The sequence below is a fragment of the Chelonia mydas genome, chromosome 14 (genome assembly GCF_015237465.2).
Source record: "Chelonia mydas isolate rCheMyd1 chromosome 14, rCheMyd1.pri.v2, whole genome shotgun sequence".
Taxonomy (NCBI): domain Eukaryota; kingdom Metazoa; phylum Chordata; order Testudines; family Cheloniidae; genus Chelonia; species Chelonia mydas.
This window is the reverse complement of record NC_051254.2, coordinates 39,731,422-39,747,144: the sequence shown is the minus strand read 5'-3', so window position 1 is coordinate 39,747,144 and position 15,723 is coordinate 39,731,422. Positions and strand designations below refer to the sequence as shown.

At 55.6% G+C, this 15,723-nt stretch overlaps 1 protein-coding gene across 2 annotated transcripts; it reads left to right on the top strand.

Annotated features, from left to right (window-relative positions):
- The first annotated feature begins 1,258 nt into the window (after positions 1 to 1,258).
- LOC119567520 (zinc finger protein RFP) lies at positions 1,259 to 9,974 on the top strand. Of its 2 annotated transcripts, XM_037913710.2 has the most exons (5): positions 1,259 to 2,398; positions 3,006 to 3,101; positions 5,709 to 5,939; positions 7,084 to 7,202; positions 9,265 to 9,968. In XM_037913710.2, exons 1-4 carry the CDS (start codon positions 1,997 to 1,999, stop codon positions 7,087 to 7,089), a joined length of 735 nt encoding a protein of 244 aa, XP_037769638.1. In that variant the 5' UTR covers positions 1,259 to 1,996; the 3' UTR covers positions 7,090 to 7,202; positions 9,265 to 9,968. The 2 variants fall into 2 exon arrangements, with proteins under 2 accessions (XP_037769638.1, XP_043384207.1); XM_043528272.1 differs by having other exon boundaries at positions 5,709 to 7,202; positions 9,265 to 9,974.
- Positions 9,975 to 15,723: the final 5,749 nt, after the last annotated feature.

Genomic DNA, 15,723 nt, shown 5'->3' with positions numbered 1-15,723 from the left:
AGAGTGGCCGACAGGGGATGGATCACTTGATGATTCCCTGTTCTGTTCATTCCCTCTGGGGCACCTGGCATTGGCCCTGTTGGAAGACAGGATCCTGGACTAGATGGACCTTTGGTCTGACCCACTATGGCCGTTCTTATGCTGAGACCTGCAGGCTACAGTGTGTGTGTGTGGGGGGGGGGGGGGGCACTACCTTTTCAGACAGCACGATATAACTATAGTCGTGTATGAAAGGGGGTGTGTCTCCTTATGTGTTGCCTCCTAGCCACTGCCCCTGTGTACAGCATACTAGACCCACCACTAGGAGAGGATCCCCACTAGGTCAAACAGAGATGTGGGAGTTCTGGCTTGGAAGCATCAGGATTCTAATCCTGGCTCCCCAGTCCAAGGTTGTTACAGATGGGGAAAGTGAGGCACAGAGTGGCTAAGGGACATGCCCATGGTCACACAGGGAGTCGGTGGAAGAGCTGGGGATTGAACCTGTGTCTCTGGAGTCTCAGCCTAGCAGGGCAACTGCACTGGGTAAATAGGTGTGAGCTGGAGAAGTAATATAAGTGTCAGTGGGCTAAGAGGACAAGGATGGGTTTGGAGTTAAAGCACTTGAGTGGGATTCAGAAGATCTGGGTTCAGTTCCCACCTTTGACAGTGTGTGTGTCTGTGTCACTGGAAGTTACTGCATTGCTCTGTGCCTGAATTTCCCCTGCCTCTTTGTGGCAGGGACTGTCTCTTGCTGTGTATCTCTGGGCAGCGCCCGGCACAACGGTGCCCTGATTTCAGCTGGGGCTTCTGGCTGCTACCATAATACACATAAGAATATTGGATGAAACTGATTCAACACAGTATATCCTCCTAGCAATGGCTCTTTCCAGACCAGATCCAAGGCCCCTTGGCAGGGAGTGTTGTGGGGGCAGTGGCCGGGCTGACTCGGCTCTGGAAATATACTCGGGGTTGCTCATCTGGAGGTCGGCTCTTGGCACTTAGAAAGGCAATGAGTTAATTAGAAGGGCAACAGCCAGATTCACAGAGGATTCAGGACTCCTGGGCTCCACTCAGAGGGGAGTGGGGGCTACTGGGTTAGGGCAGGGGACTTGAGGGTTATGAGATCAGGCCACTGGCTTATGACGTGGTGGGAAGCAGAGTTGCTAATGATCGTGTTTGAAACTGTGATCAGTAGACTGGAGAAATTGACCTGGATATCTATTCTGGAGCAGCTCCCTGAGTCGGCAGTAATCTGGAATAAAAATCATTTTATACTGGAATAATTACAGTGCTCAAACTCCTACTAATGCAACCGTTACAATACCCACAAACACACACGCTGATGCTCTAACCCAGTTGTTCTCAACCTATTTATCATTGTGGGCTGCATGTGTTACCTGGGCCGCAGGTTGAGAACCACAGCATGCCCCCCTCAACCTGCCCCACAGACCCCTGTGCCCAGCACCTCCCACCCAGAGACCCCTCCACAGCATGGGGCCAGGAGCAGAGCCCTGGGCAGGGGACCGGGCAGCAGGAAACCCGGAACCCGCCGTGTGGGGCCGAGCAGCAGCCCTGACCCTGGACCTAGGGCAGCCCTGTGGCAGCCCCAGACCCCTGACCCTGCTGGTCCGGCCGGCAGCCCCGGACCCCCGACCCTGCTGGGCCGGCTGGCAGCCTTTAGCACAGAGCTGGGCTGCAGCTGTGTGCTCACTGGGTCTCAGGTTGAGAACCACTGCTCTAACCACTCCCCTCCCAGAGCCAGGGGTGGAACCCAGGAGTCCTGATGCCCAGCCCAGGTGCGCTGACCACTGGACCTCACTCCCCTCCCAGAGCTGGGGTTAGAACCCAGGAGTCCTGGACACCCCTTCCCCCCCCACCCCGCACCGCCGCTCTTGGTTTATCTTTATTAATCTAAACAGGCTGATTTGCAGACGTAACTCCACCTGCAAGATTCCAGGAAGTGGCTGGGCCTGAAGGAGCTCAGCCCTCTTGCAAGTTTCTGTTTCTCTTGTCCGCCATGGCCGCTGTTCACCCCGTGGAAGCTCTGGAAGATGACCTGGCCTGTCCCATCTGCTTGGATTCCTTCCAAGACCCCGTACTCCTGACCTGTGGGCACAATTTCTGCCAGGCCTGCATCACCCAGGTCTGGAAAGGACTGGAAGAAAATGTCTCCTGTCCCAAGTGCGGGAAGAGATTCCGGGAGAAGCATTGGCACCCAAACCCCCAGCTGGGGAAGGTGGTGGAGAAAGCCAGGAAGCTGAGGTGGGGGGCAGAGGGCAGCATGTGCCAGAGGCACAAGGAGAGACTCGAGCTGTACTGCGGGAAGGATCAGGCCCTGATCTGCGTGGTGTGTGACGGATCGAAGGAGCACAGGGCTCACAGGGTGGCTCCCCTCGAGGAGGCCGACCAGGAGTACAAGGTAGCGGGCTCGAACACAGGGCACTTGGAGCAGTGGGGCTGGGAGGGGAGAGGCCTCCATGAATGGCAGGGAGGGGCAGTGCGGGGGTAGAACCCAGGAATCCTGGCTCCCACAGCCTGGAACCAGTAATAGAGCCAAGGAGTTGTCCTTGTCCTGCTCTAAGCACAACCCCACCCCTGTCCAGGAGCTGGGGCTAGAACCCAGGAGTCCTGACTCCCAGCCCCCCACCCCCGCTCTAACCCACTAGACCCCACTCCCCTCCCAGAGCTGGGGATAGAACCCAGGAGTCCTGACTCCCACCCCCCCCGCTCTAGCCACTAGACCCCACTCCCCTCCCAGAGCTGGAGCTAGAACCCAGGAGTCCTAACTCCCAGCCCCCCACCCCCGCTCTGACCCACTAGACACCACTCCCCTCCCAGAGCTGGGGCTAGAACCCAGGAGTCCTGACTCCCAGCCCCCACTCCTCTAACCCACTAGACCCCACTCCCCTCCCAGAGCTGGGCACAGAACCCAGGAGTCCTGAATCCTCTCTCCGTGAGCCAAACCCTGATTTCCTACACCCAGCTCACCCCTCCACCACAAGCCATCTTTTCGCCGTTGTTGACAGGACCAATTTCAAAGGCACCTGCAGATTCTGAAAGATGAGAGCTTCAGCCAGGAGGCCTTCACCATCAGCGAAGGGAGAAGGCTGGATACGCTGCTGGTAAGTTCTCTTTCCCCATCCCCTGGGCTTCCCTTGGGGTTCCCCTGCACTTTGCTGATGCAACATCGTCTCATGTCCCCCTCTAGTGGCTGGTCCCCATAGAAGGCAATAGCCTACTACTGCTTATCGGTACTACTGCCAGAGCTACAGAGTCAGTCTCTCTCTTTTTCTGGCCCAATAACTATTTATTTATGCCAGAAGTTCTCAACTGTGTTCTGCGGACCACCAGTGGTCCGCGAGCTCCATTCAGGTGGTCCGTGGATAGTTTTCCTCTAAGGTGCACACCTGGGAAGCCGCACACGAGAGAATGAAGGGCCACCCACCTAATTAGTGGAGCCGCGCAGGCGTGGTGGCTCCACTAATTAGGTGCCTGGACCCTGGAGAAGATGCACATGTAAGGTGAAGTGGTGGTCTTGGGCGGAATAGGGGGAGATGGGAGGGGTCAGTGGGGTAAGAAGAGGGGGTGGGGGGAATTTGGGACATGCAGCACTGTGGCGGCCAGAGAAAGAAGCGACTTTCCCCAGCTCCAGGGCTGCGGCTGCTGGGGAGAGACCCCCCCTCCTTCCCAGCTCCAGCTCGGGGGCTGCCACGGCGGGGGGAAGAGGGAGAGACCCCCCTCCTTCCCAGTCCCAGCTTGGGGGCTGCTGCGGTGGGGGGGGAGAGGGCACATCCATCGCATTAGGAAGGTAAGACTACTGATATTAAAATATGAGTTGTGTGCTTTTATTTGTAGAACAAAAAAAGTTTATTATTATGGGTTTTTTTTAATATATATAGCACTTTTCTCCAAAGCACTTTACAATAGTTAGCTAACGGGACAAACAACATTTGGAAAGATCATTAAGTGGTCGGCCGAGACCCACAGCAATTTTCAAGTGGTCCATGAAAAAAAAAGTTGGAGAACCCCTGATTTATGCAAAATGGAGCAGCTTCAACAGAAGAGATGGAGGGTGCCTGACCTTAGAGTATCCCAGAGCTCCCTGGTTACAGCATGTCAAGGTTCCTCCCCTACTCTGAACTCTAGGGTACAGATGTGGGGACCTGCATGAAAAACCTCCTAAGCTTATCTTTACCAGCTTAGGTCAAAACTTCCCCAAGGTACAAAATATTCCACCCTTTTGTCCTTGGATTGGCCGCTACCACAACCAAACAAATACTGATTACTGGGGAAGAGCTGTTTGGACACATCTTTCCCCCCAAAATACTTCCCAAAACCTTGCACCCCACTTCCTGGACAAGTTTTGGTAAAAAGCCTCACCAATTTGCCTAGGTGACTACAGACCCAGACCCTTGGATCTTAAGAACGATGAACAATCCTCCCAACACTTGCACCCCCCCTTTCCAGGGAAATGTTGGATAAAAAGCCTCACCAATTTGCATAGGTGACCACAGACCCAAACCCTTGGATCTGGGGACAATGAAAAAGCATTCAGTTTTCTTACAAAAAGACTTTTAATAGAAATAGAAGTAAATAGAAATAAAAAAAAAATCCCCCCTGTAAAATCAGGATGGTAGATACCTTACAGGGTAATTAGATTCAAAACATAGAGAACCCCTCTAGGCGAAAACCTTAAGTTACAAAAAAGATACACAGACAGAAATAGTTATTCTATTCAGCACAATTCTTTTCTCAGCCATTTAAAGAAATCATAATCTAACACGTACCTAGCTAGATTACTTACTAAAAGTTCTAAGGCTTCATTCCTGGTCTATCCCCGGCAAAGACAGAATATAGACAGACACACAGACCCTTTGTTTCTCTCCCTCCTCCCAGCTTTTGAAAGTATCTTGTCTCCTCATTGGTCATTTTGGTCAGGTGCCAGCGAGGTTACCTTTAGCTTCTTAACCCTTTACAGGTGAGAGAAGATTTCCTCTGGCCAGGAGGGATTTTAAAGGGGTTTACCCTTCCCTTTATATTTATGACACAGCACTTTCCTCAAAGGTGGATGACCTAGGTTCAAGTTCCTGGTCCAATCAGGCAGGATGGGGATTTGAACCTCTGTCTTCCACATCCTAGCTAAATGGCCATTTAATAACTGGGCTACTGGTTATTCTGGGAGTGCAGAACTCTCACTTTGACCAGAAATTCCTGCACCTGCGGACGTTTAGTCAAAACAGATACGTTCCCACAGAGCCTTTCAGGTGTGACAAATCAGTATTTTCTGATGGAAATTTCTGAGCAGCTCTACTCTAGCGGCTGGTCCTGCCAATGGATAACAGCTCTACTACTGCTGCTAGGTAATGGAGTTACTCCCTTTGCTTACGTGATCCATGCTGTGGGATCCCAGTTTTGAAGATAGGTCATTATAGAGACAGAGTTCAGGCTGGATGTCTCAATGGGTCCCTCCCTCTAGTGGCTGGTCCTTTGTAGAGGATAACAGCTCTACTACTGCTGCCAGTTAACCCAGTTTTCTATAAAAAAACACGTTGGATGCTTGCACCCCTCTGTCCACCTGCTCCTCCCCCCATTGTATATTACCATGTCCTGCTCACACACATCCCCACGCTGCCCCTTCACATGGGAATACCACGCCCTCCCTCTCTGAGGTGCCCGCGGCTGCGCATCCCATGTCCCAACCTGCCCCCCTCTCTCCCTGCCCACCACAGGCTCACACCAAGGCCGAGAAGCGGCGAGTGGTGTCCACCTTCCAGCATCTGTATCGGCTGCTGCAGGAAAAGGAGCGCCTCCTGCTGAAAGGGCTGGGTAACATGGCCCAGGGTGTGAAGCAGCTGCGGCAGGAGAACATCAGCCGGCTCCACCAGAGGGCAACTCTGCTGCATGGACTGGTAGCCGAGCTAGAGGAGAAGTGCCGGCTGCCGGATGCTGAGCTCCTCAAGGTGAGGGGGAGAGGTATTGGGGGGGGGAAGAGAGAGAGATAAAGAGAGAGACCCCCATCTTGCCACCCCTCCCCACCATCCCATGCTGCCAGCACTCCCCTGGCTCGCTGGACTCATCAGAGAGTCACCCTCTGTTCCCAGCAGTGAAGGGGCTCTGACACACGGCCAAGCAGTGCCAGTTTACATCTGACAGGGGATGGCCCAGGAATCATTGTCTCCTTCCTAACCATAGTCCGCAATACTCCTGCTCCTGCTCCAGAAATACACCTCCCGCCTCCCCTTCCAGCCCCGGGGCCACTGAGTCCAGTCTCTCCCACCTAGGACGCTGAAAGCACCTTGAAGAAGTAGGAGCCTCCTTCGTGCCCTCTGGTAGCGGGGAGGGGGCAGGGGGGAGAGGCCTCCCCATCCCAGCTGCGGAATATACTTGCTTCTGCATCAGCAGCAGAGTGGCCTGGAAGCCCCAGTTGGTTTTAGCTTGTACACCCCCCTATAGAAGGGTGTGGGCGGGGGCTGCATCGGTGGCAGTAGCGGAAGGGGATGGGGGTTGTGTTGGGGTCCCGGGGGAGCTCACCCAGGGAAAGGAGGGACCTGCAAGGAGGCATTGAGGGGTGGGGAGGGAGGGGAAGGGAGGGGGGGGCCACACGGGGGTCACCCAGGGCAAAGCAGGAAGGGGACAGGAGGGCCACAGTGGGAATGGGGGGGCACATGGGGGCTGCCAGGTGTGGGGCAGAAATGTGGGGAGCTGTGCTGGAGTCACTGAAGAGTGGGAACAGGGTCACACGGGGGTCACCGAGGAGCAGGAAAGAGACAGGAGGGCTGCATAGGGTATGGAGGGTGGCTGCGTTGGGGGCCACCGAGGGGCAGAGCGGGGAGGGGACGGGGGCCATGTGGGGGGCTGCACAGGTGTAACCGAGGGGGGGGAGAGGAGGGACAGGGGCTGCACAGATGCCTGTCTGTCCCTGCCAAATTTTTCTCCTTGGTCATTGGCTAGATGCCAAGGACCCAGCTTGACTCTCAGATCCCAGGGGGAGTTTTGGGGGTTGGCAAACAGACCCAGCATCCTACTGCAGGGCAGCTGTGCCTGCTGGATCCAGCGTTGCTGAGCGATGCTCCCCCCTGGCGTGTGCCTGTTTGTTTCCCGTAGGTATGAAAAGATGCTGCTGCCCGAGATGGCGTCTCTGCCCACGGCTGAACTGGAGGAGAGTATCAGGCATCACTCCCGCAAGAGGAGAGCTCTCCAGGACAAGATGTGGGAGAGCCGGGGTAAGCAGTGGCACTGTTGTTGTTGTTACCCTGGAGTGACCCTACATAAATAAAAGTAAGGCCTGTAAGGAAGCCCCTGCCCCAAGGTCCTTCCAATCTAAATGATTGATTATTTGTAGTGTAATTGAGTCTCTGCTGAGCAGTAGGAGATTTGGGGGGCTTCCTGTCATTTTGGTTCTGCCGGTGGGTGCCCCACACCGGCTCCGCCCCCACCCCCAAGGCCCCGCCCCTACTCCACCCCAGGGCCCCGCCCCCACTCCACCTCTTCCTGCCCTTGCTCCACCCTCTCCCCTGAGACTCCTTCCCCTGAGCACCTCATGCCCGCGACTGACTCCTTTCTGCCCCCTCCTGCATTAAGGGCAGTGAGAGCGTAGAGGGCAGAGAGGAGCGTGTGGTGGGGCAGCCCCACTCAACAACTGATTGGCAGTGCAGCTGCTGAAGAGCTGATGGGGGTGCAGGGCCAGATGCTGAACTGCTGATTGTACTCCTGGAGGAATTCTGCGCCAAAAAATTACAAATTCTGCGCACAATATTTTAAAACTCTGCATATTTTGTTTGTCAAAATAATACAATATAATCATGCCAGTTTCAATTATTTTTGGTCATTTATTTCAAAATACCAGTGTGCAGGTGTGTCTGTAACAATACAGAGAACAAAAAGATTCAGAAAATGTTTTTTGACAAATAGATTCCTTACTAGGCGTATTAATACGGAACTCGGAGTAATAATTCATTGACACTACAATACAGAACCGTATTTCCCGCACACCTCAGAAGCAGGCTTGGGGGAGTCAGGGGTAACGGAGGAGCTGAGGGAGAGGGAAGTAAATTGCTGGGAAGGAGCCTGGGTGTGAACTTGGAGAGTTTGGGGGTATGGGTGGGAAAAGTATGGAACAGGGTTTTTGGGGGTGGGGTGGGGAGGGATTGTTAGGGAGCTTCCCCCAAGCAGACCCTGGCTGACCCGTAGCCTCTGCCATTGAGTCAGGTACATCTGCCCCTGTCCCCATGGGTCTCTGTCCCTATGTGTCTCTGTGCCCAGGGATGCTGGAACAATTTGTACAGTGGCGGGTGCTGAGAGCCACTGAATCAAACTGTAAACCCTGGATATGATGGAAACCACTTCAAGCCAGGGGTGCGGCAGCCCCCCCAGCCTGCCTAGTTCCCAGCACTTATCGCTGTGCCCTCACCCAGCCACTCCCTGTCCCTCTGTAGTGCTGCATCTCCCTCCCCAGTGTGACCCTGTCCCTCCACTTCCAAGTTCCCAGGTCCCTGAAGCCCGGGCTTCCAGACTTCCCCACGGTGCATCTGTAACACCGACAGACCCCAGTCGTCGGAGGGTGGGATCGAACCTGGGACCTCAGTGTGTGAGCCTCTACTGCATGAGCTAAAAGCCATATGGCTGTTCGCTAAGGCTGTAGAGCAGACTCCTTAATCTCTTTCTCTCAGTGGTCTCAGTGCCACTAGATGGGGCAGAGCGCCCCACCCAGGCGTTGTGTGGGTTACACGCCCAGCAGCCCTGGAAAGGTTTAGAAACGTTTGACCCGCAATGTCACTTTGGCTTGTTCAAAGCAGCGTTTGGGAATCCCACATTCTGTGGGGAATTGCAGAACGCCAGTTTTTGTTTTGATTTGGAAATAATTTTCTTTTTTAATTTTGGAATTTCTCGTGCAACAGGAATTCCAGTTCTGGCCACCTCTAGGGTGTGGACTGATTCTGAATGGCATCAGGGCTGTTCTACTGGATAGGGATGGGCTCTGAAGGGGAAGTGGGGTGTTGTGCTGTCAACGGATTGGCTATGAAGGGGAAGGAGCCATTGTGCTGTCTGTGGACTAGCTCTGAAGGAGGAGGGGGCTGTTATGCTGTATATGGACTGGGTCTGAAGGGGAAGGGGGCAGCTCTGCTGTATACGGACTGGCTCTGAATGGCATGAGGGCTGTTATGCTGTATATGGACTGGGTCTGAAGGGAAGGGGACTGTTGTTCTGTATATAGACTGGCTCTGAAAGGAAAGAGGGCTGTTGTGTTGTATATGGACTTACTTCAATTCTCCCCTGCCCCTGCAGAGATCCTGACCCTGGATGCCGCCTCTGCTCACCCTGGCCTGGTGGTGTCCCCAGACCGGCACAGCGTATGGCATGGGAACAGCTAGGGCTGTTCACTTTCACGGCCTCCTTCACCGAGATGCTCTTCCCCTTCTTCTGGCTCTGGGCCCCCAGCGCCCGCATCACTCTGTGCCCCTGAGGGAGACAGAAACCCACCCTGCCAGGACCACAGCCTGAGTGCTAGGTAACAGGGATGCATCCCATACACCTGGCCCCACCGGTCAGGTTGCTAGGCGATGGGGATACAGCCTGTAAACCCGGTCCCACCAGTCTGGTTGCTGGGCAATGGGCTAGGGACACTTCAGAGCATGGTTTTGTATTCCTGCCCATCCTGGCTAATAGCCATTGATGGACCTATCCTCCATAAAGTTCTTATTGGAACCCTGTTATAGTCTTGGCCTTCACAACATCCTGTGGCAAAGAGTTCCACAGGTTAACTGGGCGTTGTGTGACGAAATACTTCCTTTTGTTTGTTTTGACCCTGCTGCTGCCTGTTAATTTCATTGGGTGACCCCTCATTCTTGTGTAATGTACTTCTGCATGCTTATCACTCCTAAATCCTAATCAGACTTATATTTCTGTGACCCTACAACTTAAATCTACTTAGCATACATTAATTATATGTAACAGTGTATAAATCATAACATCACACACCACAACAATAAATGGATAATAAAAGGAACTAATGGGTTACAAATCCCCTATACCTGACCCCACCCGGTAACAGGGACACAGCCCATAACCCCAGCCCTATCTGTGACCCGTCTGTGGCAGAGGGCCGGAGGGGGGTATGAGTTCCCGGGATGCCGTGGGTCTGCTCTCTCTATCCTAGCTCGCCAAAAGGTGCCATGTAAAGTATCTACAGGAAGCTGGCGTCACACTGCTCCTCGTAAGCACCGAGAGACGCCTGGACGGCTCACACAGCAGGAGCTGTGGGTACAACCTGGACATCCCCCATGGGCAGCAGGTATCGCAGGCCACGGGCTGCTGAGCCTCCCCAAAGAGCCAGGCGTGGCCCTTCCCATGCTCCACCCCGAGCCCCCCTCCTGCTTCCCGCTCTTCCCGTGTGGCCCCAGCCCGGGCTGTTTCTCTTCCCCAAAGCAGCCAGGGGCTGGGCTAGGGCGGGCCGGCCAGCAGCCCGGGACTCGGAGCGGCTGGGGCCAGTCCTCGGGCTGCCCGGCGCTGGGGCGACCCAGCCTTCCAGGGCTGGGGGTGGTCAAGCAGCCCAGCTGGGGCAGGGAGGCTGGTGGCTGGGGCTGTCCAGCAGGCTGGGGCTCTGGGCAGCTGGGGCAGGGGCTCCTCTGGCCGCAGTGGGGGGCTCCCAGGGCTCTGGCGGGGGGGAGGGGCGGGGTCTCAGACAGAAGGGGCGGGGTCTCGGGCAGAAGGGGCGGGGCCAGGGGCTAGCCTCCCCAAACAGGAGGGTCATGCGCCACCCATGACATCCCCTTCTCTAGGGCTGGGAAGTGGGGCAGGCGGCCACCAGAAGCTGACAAACGCTGCCTGCCTGAGAGAAATTGGTTTGGCTGTCGGTCGGTCTGCGTGTAACCCGCACGTAGCTCCGAGCGAGAGGGACCGGCCGGGAAGAAAGACAGCCGCAAGGGGGACAGAGACACACACGGCGTCCTCCCCGCCCAAGGGAGGGTCCCAGCTGGCCGGGCTGTTAAACGCTGGGAGAACTTGGGGGGAGATGACCCACAAGAAACCCCTCCTGGCTAACGCAATTGAAGTCTAGGCGTCAGGGGGCGGGGGCTGGTTTTTTTTTTTATATGGGCTCCTTTCCGCCCACTGTTTCCCCTTCGAACCTCCCCTTGCTTCTACTGTGACCAAACTCAACCCTTATATAGACCTAACCCCTGGCGTAGACAGCGCCGTGTCGAGGGGAGGGAGGTGCCTCTCACGGAGGAGGCGGGAGAAGCCCTCCCAGCGGCGTAGGTAGAGTCTTCGCTAAGCACTGCAGCGGGGCTGCTGCAGAAATCTGTGTCAACAAACCCCTAGAGATCAACCTAGTTCTTCCATCTCGATGCCTGTCGCTGTAGTAATTGATCGCCTCGTTATTATTACTGTTTATGTTACCATAGCACCTATATGACCTATCGGAGATCAAGGCCCCATTGGGCCGGGCGCTGCCCAGACACACAGGGAGAGACCGTCCCTGCCCCAGCTGAGATCAGGGCCCCGTCGTGCCGGGCGCTGCCCAGACACACAGGGAGAGACCGTCCCTGCCCCAGCTGAGATCAGGGCCCCGTCGTGCCGGGCGCTGCACAGACACACAGGGAGAGACGGTCCCTGCCCCAGCTGAGATCAGGGCCCCGTCGTGCCGGGCGCTGCCCAGACACACCGCGAGAGACAGCCCCTGCCCCAGCTGAGATCAGGGCCCCGTTGGGCCGGGCGTTGCACAGACACACAGCAAGAGACGGTCCCTTCTCCAAACTACTCACAGTGTAAATAGACAAATGATGGATTATCACCACCATTTTTAGGTGGGGAAACTGAGTCCCGGAGAGATCCAGTGACTTGCCCATGGTCACAGAGGGAGTCGGTGGCAAAGCTGGGATTGGATTTCAGGGATCCTGAGTCCCAGCACTGTGAGAGAACTCTCCGCACCCAGCTGTGGGAAGAGACCCCAGGAGTCCTGACTTCTAGCCCCTCCTCACCCTGCTGTAAGCTGGAGACCCCACTCCCCTTCCAGAGCCTAGAGCAAAACCCGGGAATTCTGTCTCCCAGCTTTCATTTCCCAAAGACACTTGCATTCAGCGGGAAGCCCCACCTCAGCTCTTTGCAGTATAGAGCTTATGGCAAACAGCTGCGTGCATTTCCCATTCCATCCTGCAGGTGGCAGCACTAAGCAAAGGGCTTCGACTGGCCTGGGGCTGGGACGTCAATGGAAATCCCGCCGGTGCCAGCATTAGGAGGTGGAAATGCTCTCTAGAGGGCAGATGGGCGTATGTCAGGGAATTTAACCCATCATGGATGGACAGGGACTGGGCCCCTTTGCTGCGTGGCAGCAGGGAGCTGGGAACGGTTATTCCACACTGCAAAGTCCATTAATAACAAAGGCAGCTTGATCTGGATTCAGTGAGCCCCGGGAAAGGGGAAGAGCCCGTGGCAAGGAAATCATGGCTTTCCTGTATTGCCAAAAAGGCCCTGACCCAGACTGGGATGGACTGGGTACAGCTTTACAGGACTCATTTACCCAGTGCTCAGATGCAGCCACCTCTGGGCTGGGGCAACTGGATGCCAGCCACACAGAGATTGCTCGCCCAGCGCTGAGATGTGGCAGCCTCTGGGGTGGGACAACTGGGTAACAGCTGCACAGAGACTGTTGTCCTGGCAATGAAATGCAGCCACCTCTGGGGGTGACTTAGGTGGGTAAGAGCCGCACAGCGAGGCTGCTGAGGGATCGCTCAGGCAGGGCTGAAATGCAGCCACCTCTGGGGTAACAGCACAGTCAGCCAGCCCTGATATGTCACCACCTCTGGAATGGGGCAGGTGGACAACAGCCGTACAGCAATGCTGCATGGGGATCACTTACCCAGCACTGAGATGCAGCCACCTCTGGGGTGTGGCAGCTGGATAACGGCCACACAGCAGCATGGCGTGTAGTCTTGGTAACGAAGTGCAGCTGCTTCTGGAGTAGGACACGACGGCACTATGTTAATGCACTTGGGACCATGTCTGCACACATGCAGTACGTTCACCAGCAGGATTCGAACCTCTGACCTTTAGCACAATCCCCTATTGCTTGAGGACAAGAATATAATAAGGGCTGGATTTCCAAAGCTATTTAGGCACCTAAAGATGCAGATGTCCCCTAGAGCAGTGGTTTTCAAAGTGCGGGTCGTGAGTCAGAACTGGGTCGTGAAATGTAAGGCACTGGGTCGTGGTGGCTCTGGTCAGCACTGCGGAACGGGCCATTAAAAGTCCCATTGGTGGTGCTGTCTGGCTAAGGCAGGTTAGTCCCTAGCTGTTCTGACACCACTCTGTGCCCCGGAAGCAGCCAGCAGCAGGTCCGTCTCCTAGGCAGGGGGGCCACAGGGCTCCACGCGCTGCCCTCACCCTGAGCACCAGCGCTGCACTCCCACTGGCTGGGAAGCCTGCCTTAGCACTCCCGCTGTGCCACTGACCCGGAGCCGCCCGAGGTAAGCCTGTGCCCTAACCCCAAGCCCCAATCCCCTGTCCCAGCCCTGAGCCCCCCCCCCAAATCCAGAGCCCCTTTCTGCACTCCAAACCCCTCATCCCTGGCCCCACGCCAGAGCCTTCACCCCCAGCCCAGAGCCCTGGCCCCCTCCCACAACCCAACAACCTGCCCCAGCCCAGAGCCCCTCCCACACCCCAAACCCCTCATCCCCAGCTCCGTGGGTCACGGGCATCAACAATTTTCTTCACTGCTCTAGAGGACTTTCAAAAGCAATCTTGTAGTTGCGGGGACCACCACCAGGGGGAGACGCTCTCACATGTGGGTTACAGCCACCAGCATTTACTCCTGTATTCATCAGAGCCAGTATTTGGCCAGGACACCCGAGCTAAAAGCAGGGGGGGCGTGGGAACAATTTGTACAGTGCGGGGTGCTGAGCGCCACTGAACCAAATTGCAAACCCTGGATGTGATGGAAACCACTTCAAGCCAGGGGTGCAGCCGCACCCCTAGTTCCAGCACCTCTGGCAGGGGCATGGGCAAAGGGGGGGCCTCCAATCAGTGGGGGCACAGAACTGTGCACCCCCCGACCTATGATTAAAAGCAGCAGCCAAGCAATGCCCATCCCCGTGCATGTAGCCGATCTGTGTCTGCTAGCCGCAAATATCCCCCGATGGCCGGTGATGGGACGCCAGCTGGGGAAGGCTCTGAGTTACTACAGAGAATTCTTTCCCGGGCGTCTGGCTGGTGGGTCTTGCCCACATGCTCAGGGACTAACTGGTCACCACATTTGGGCTCAGGAAGGAACTTTCCCCACGTCAGATTGGCAGAGACCATGGTTGTTGGGGTTTTTTTCCTGCCTCCCTCTGCAGCATGGGGCACGGGTCACTTGCAAGTTTAAACCAGTGTCAGCGGTGGGTTCTCTGTACTTTGAGGTCTTTAAATCATGATTCAAGGACCAGTAACTCAGCCAGAGGTTAGGGGTCTATCACAGGAGTGGCTGGGCGCGATTCTGTGGCCTGGGATGGGCCGGAGGTTCGACGGGATGATCACAACGGTCTCGTCTGGCCTTAAAGTCTGTGAGTCCCGCCACCGCAGTATTAATAGAATATCACTGAATATCAGGGGTGGGAGGGACCTCAGGAGGGGCTCACAGCAACTGGGGAGCTGCTCTGAAATGAACACGACTCCCCAGGCCCGGTACGCTGTAAACCCCTGGGTCTCCCATCCAAGCTTCAAACAGGCCTGGTAGTGCTTAGCTGAGAGGAGGAAGCAATTGCCGCGGAGGGAAGGGGAGGCCGCCTTTGTAAATAAGAGCCTTGGTGATGATGGTAATTGGCAATTAAGGGATTAGTCAGGGCAGCTGCAGCGTGGGTTTATTTCATTTTTACTGCTACAGGAAGATTAATGCCAACCACAAATATCCTGGATAACAGCGTGATGATGGACTTTGCTGGGTAGAGAATGGGATATGGGGCTTTCCCTTCCAGCGGGCACTGCATCTGCTCCTGCCCCAGATGGGTATTGGCTGGCTCAGGAGGGTAGGGAATGGGATACAGGGTCTTCAGCCTTGCGAGGGTGCGAACTCTGATCTAGCCCCATATCACAGGGCCCAGAGAGCTTAGCGGGGGTGGGGAATGAGAGACGGGGCTTTTCTCCTCTAGAGGGCGCCAGCTCCAATTTGGAAACTAGCTGTTGCGGGAAGGTTCGGTGACCTGTGTGACATGAGCTGCAAGTTCTCAGCACCGACAGGACAAGAGCAGCACTGTGGTACAGCTGGTAAACTTGCAACTCATGCCAGAAGTGGCTGGATTAGCAATACTTTTGCTGCGCAGCAATGAATTAAGTGCTGTGCCCCACCCCAGAAGTGGCTGCATCTCAGGGTCCAGTGAGGGATTCCTCTGCAGTGTTGCTGTCCGGCTGTTACCTAGCTGCCCTGCCCCCAGAGGTGGCTGCATTTCAATGACTGTCAGATGAGCCTGAGCAGCATCGCTGTGCAGCTGATAAACTGCTGTCCCACACCAGAGGTGGCCGCATCTCAGCGCTGGCTGAGCGATCTCTGTGGAGTGCAGCTGTTCAACAGCAGCTGTGTCCTACCCCAGAGGTGGCTGCCTCTTGGCAGTGAGCGAGTGATCTCTGTGTAGTGCGGCTGTTAAGCAGCGCCACACCCCAGAGACAGCTGCATTTCTGCGATGAGATGACAGAAAAAACATCGATTCAAACCTGAAACTATAAAGAGCCACCAGACAAGCACCAGCTTATTCTGCCTTCATGTCTCAGGCAGGT

What these genes read in the sequence shown, in the direction of transcription:
- LOC119567520 (XM_043528272.1), top strand. Translation starts at nt 1,997, where the DNA reads ATGGCCGCTGTTCACCCCGTGGAAGCTCTGGAAGATGACCTGGCCTGT. An exon ending in AGGCCGACCAGGAGTACAAG is followed by an intron (nt 2,399 to 3,005) that starts GTAGCGGGCTCG and finishes CGTTGTTGACAG; the next exon opens with GACCAATTTCAAAGGCACCT. An exon ending in GAAGGCTGGATACGCTGCTG is followed by an intron (nt 3,102 to 5,708) that starts GTAAGTTCTCTT and finishes TGCCCACCACAG; the next exon opens with GCTCACACCAAGGCCGAGAA.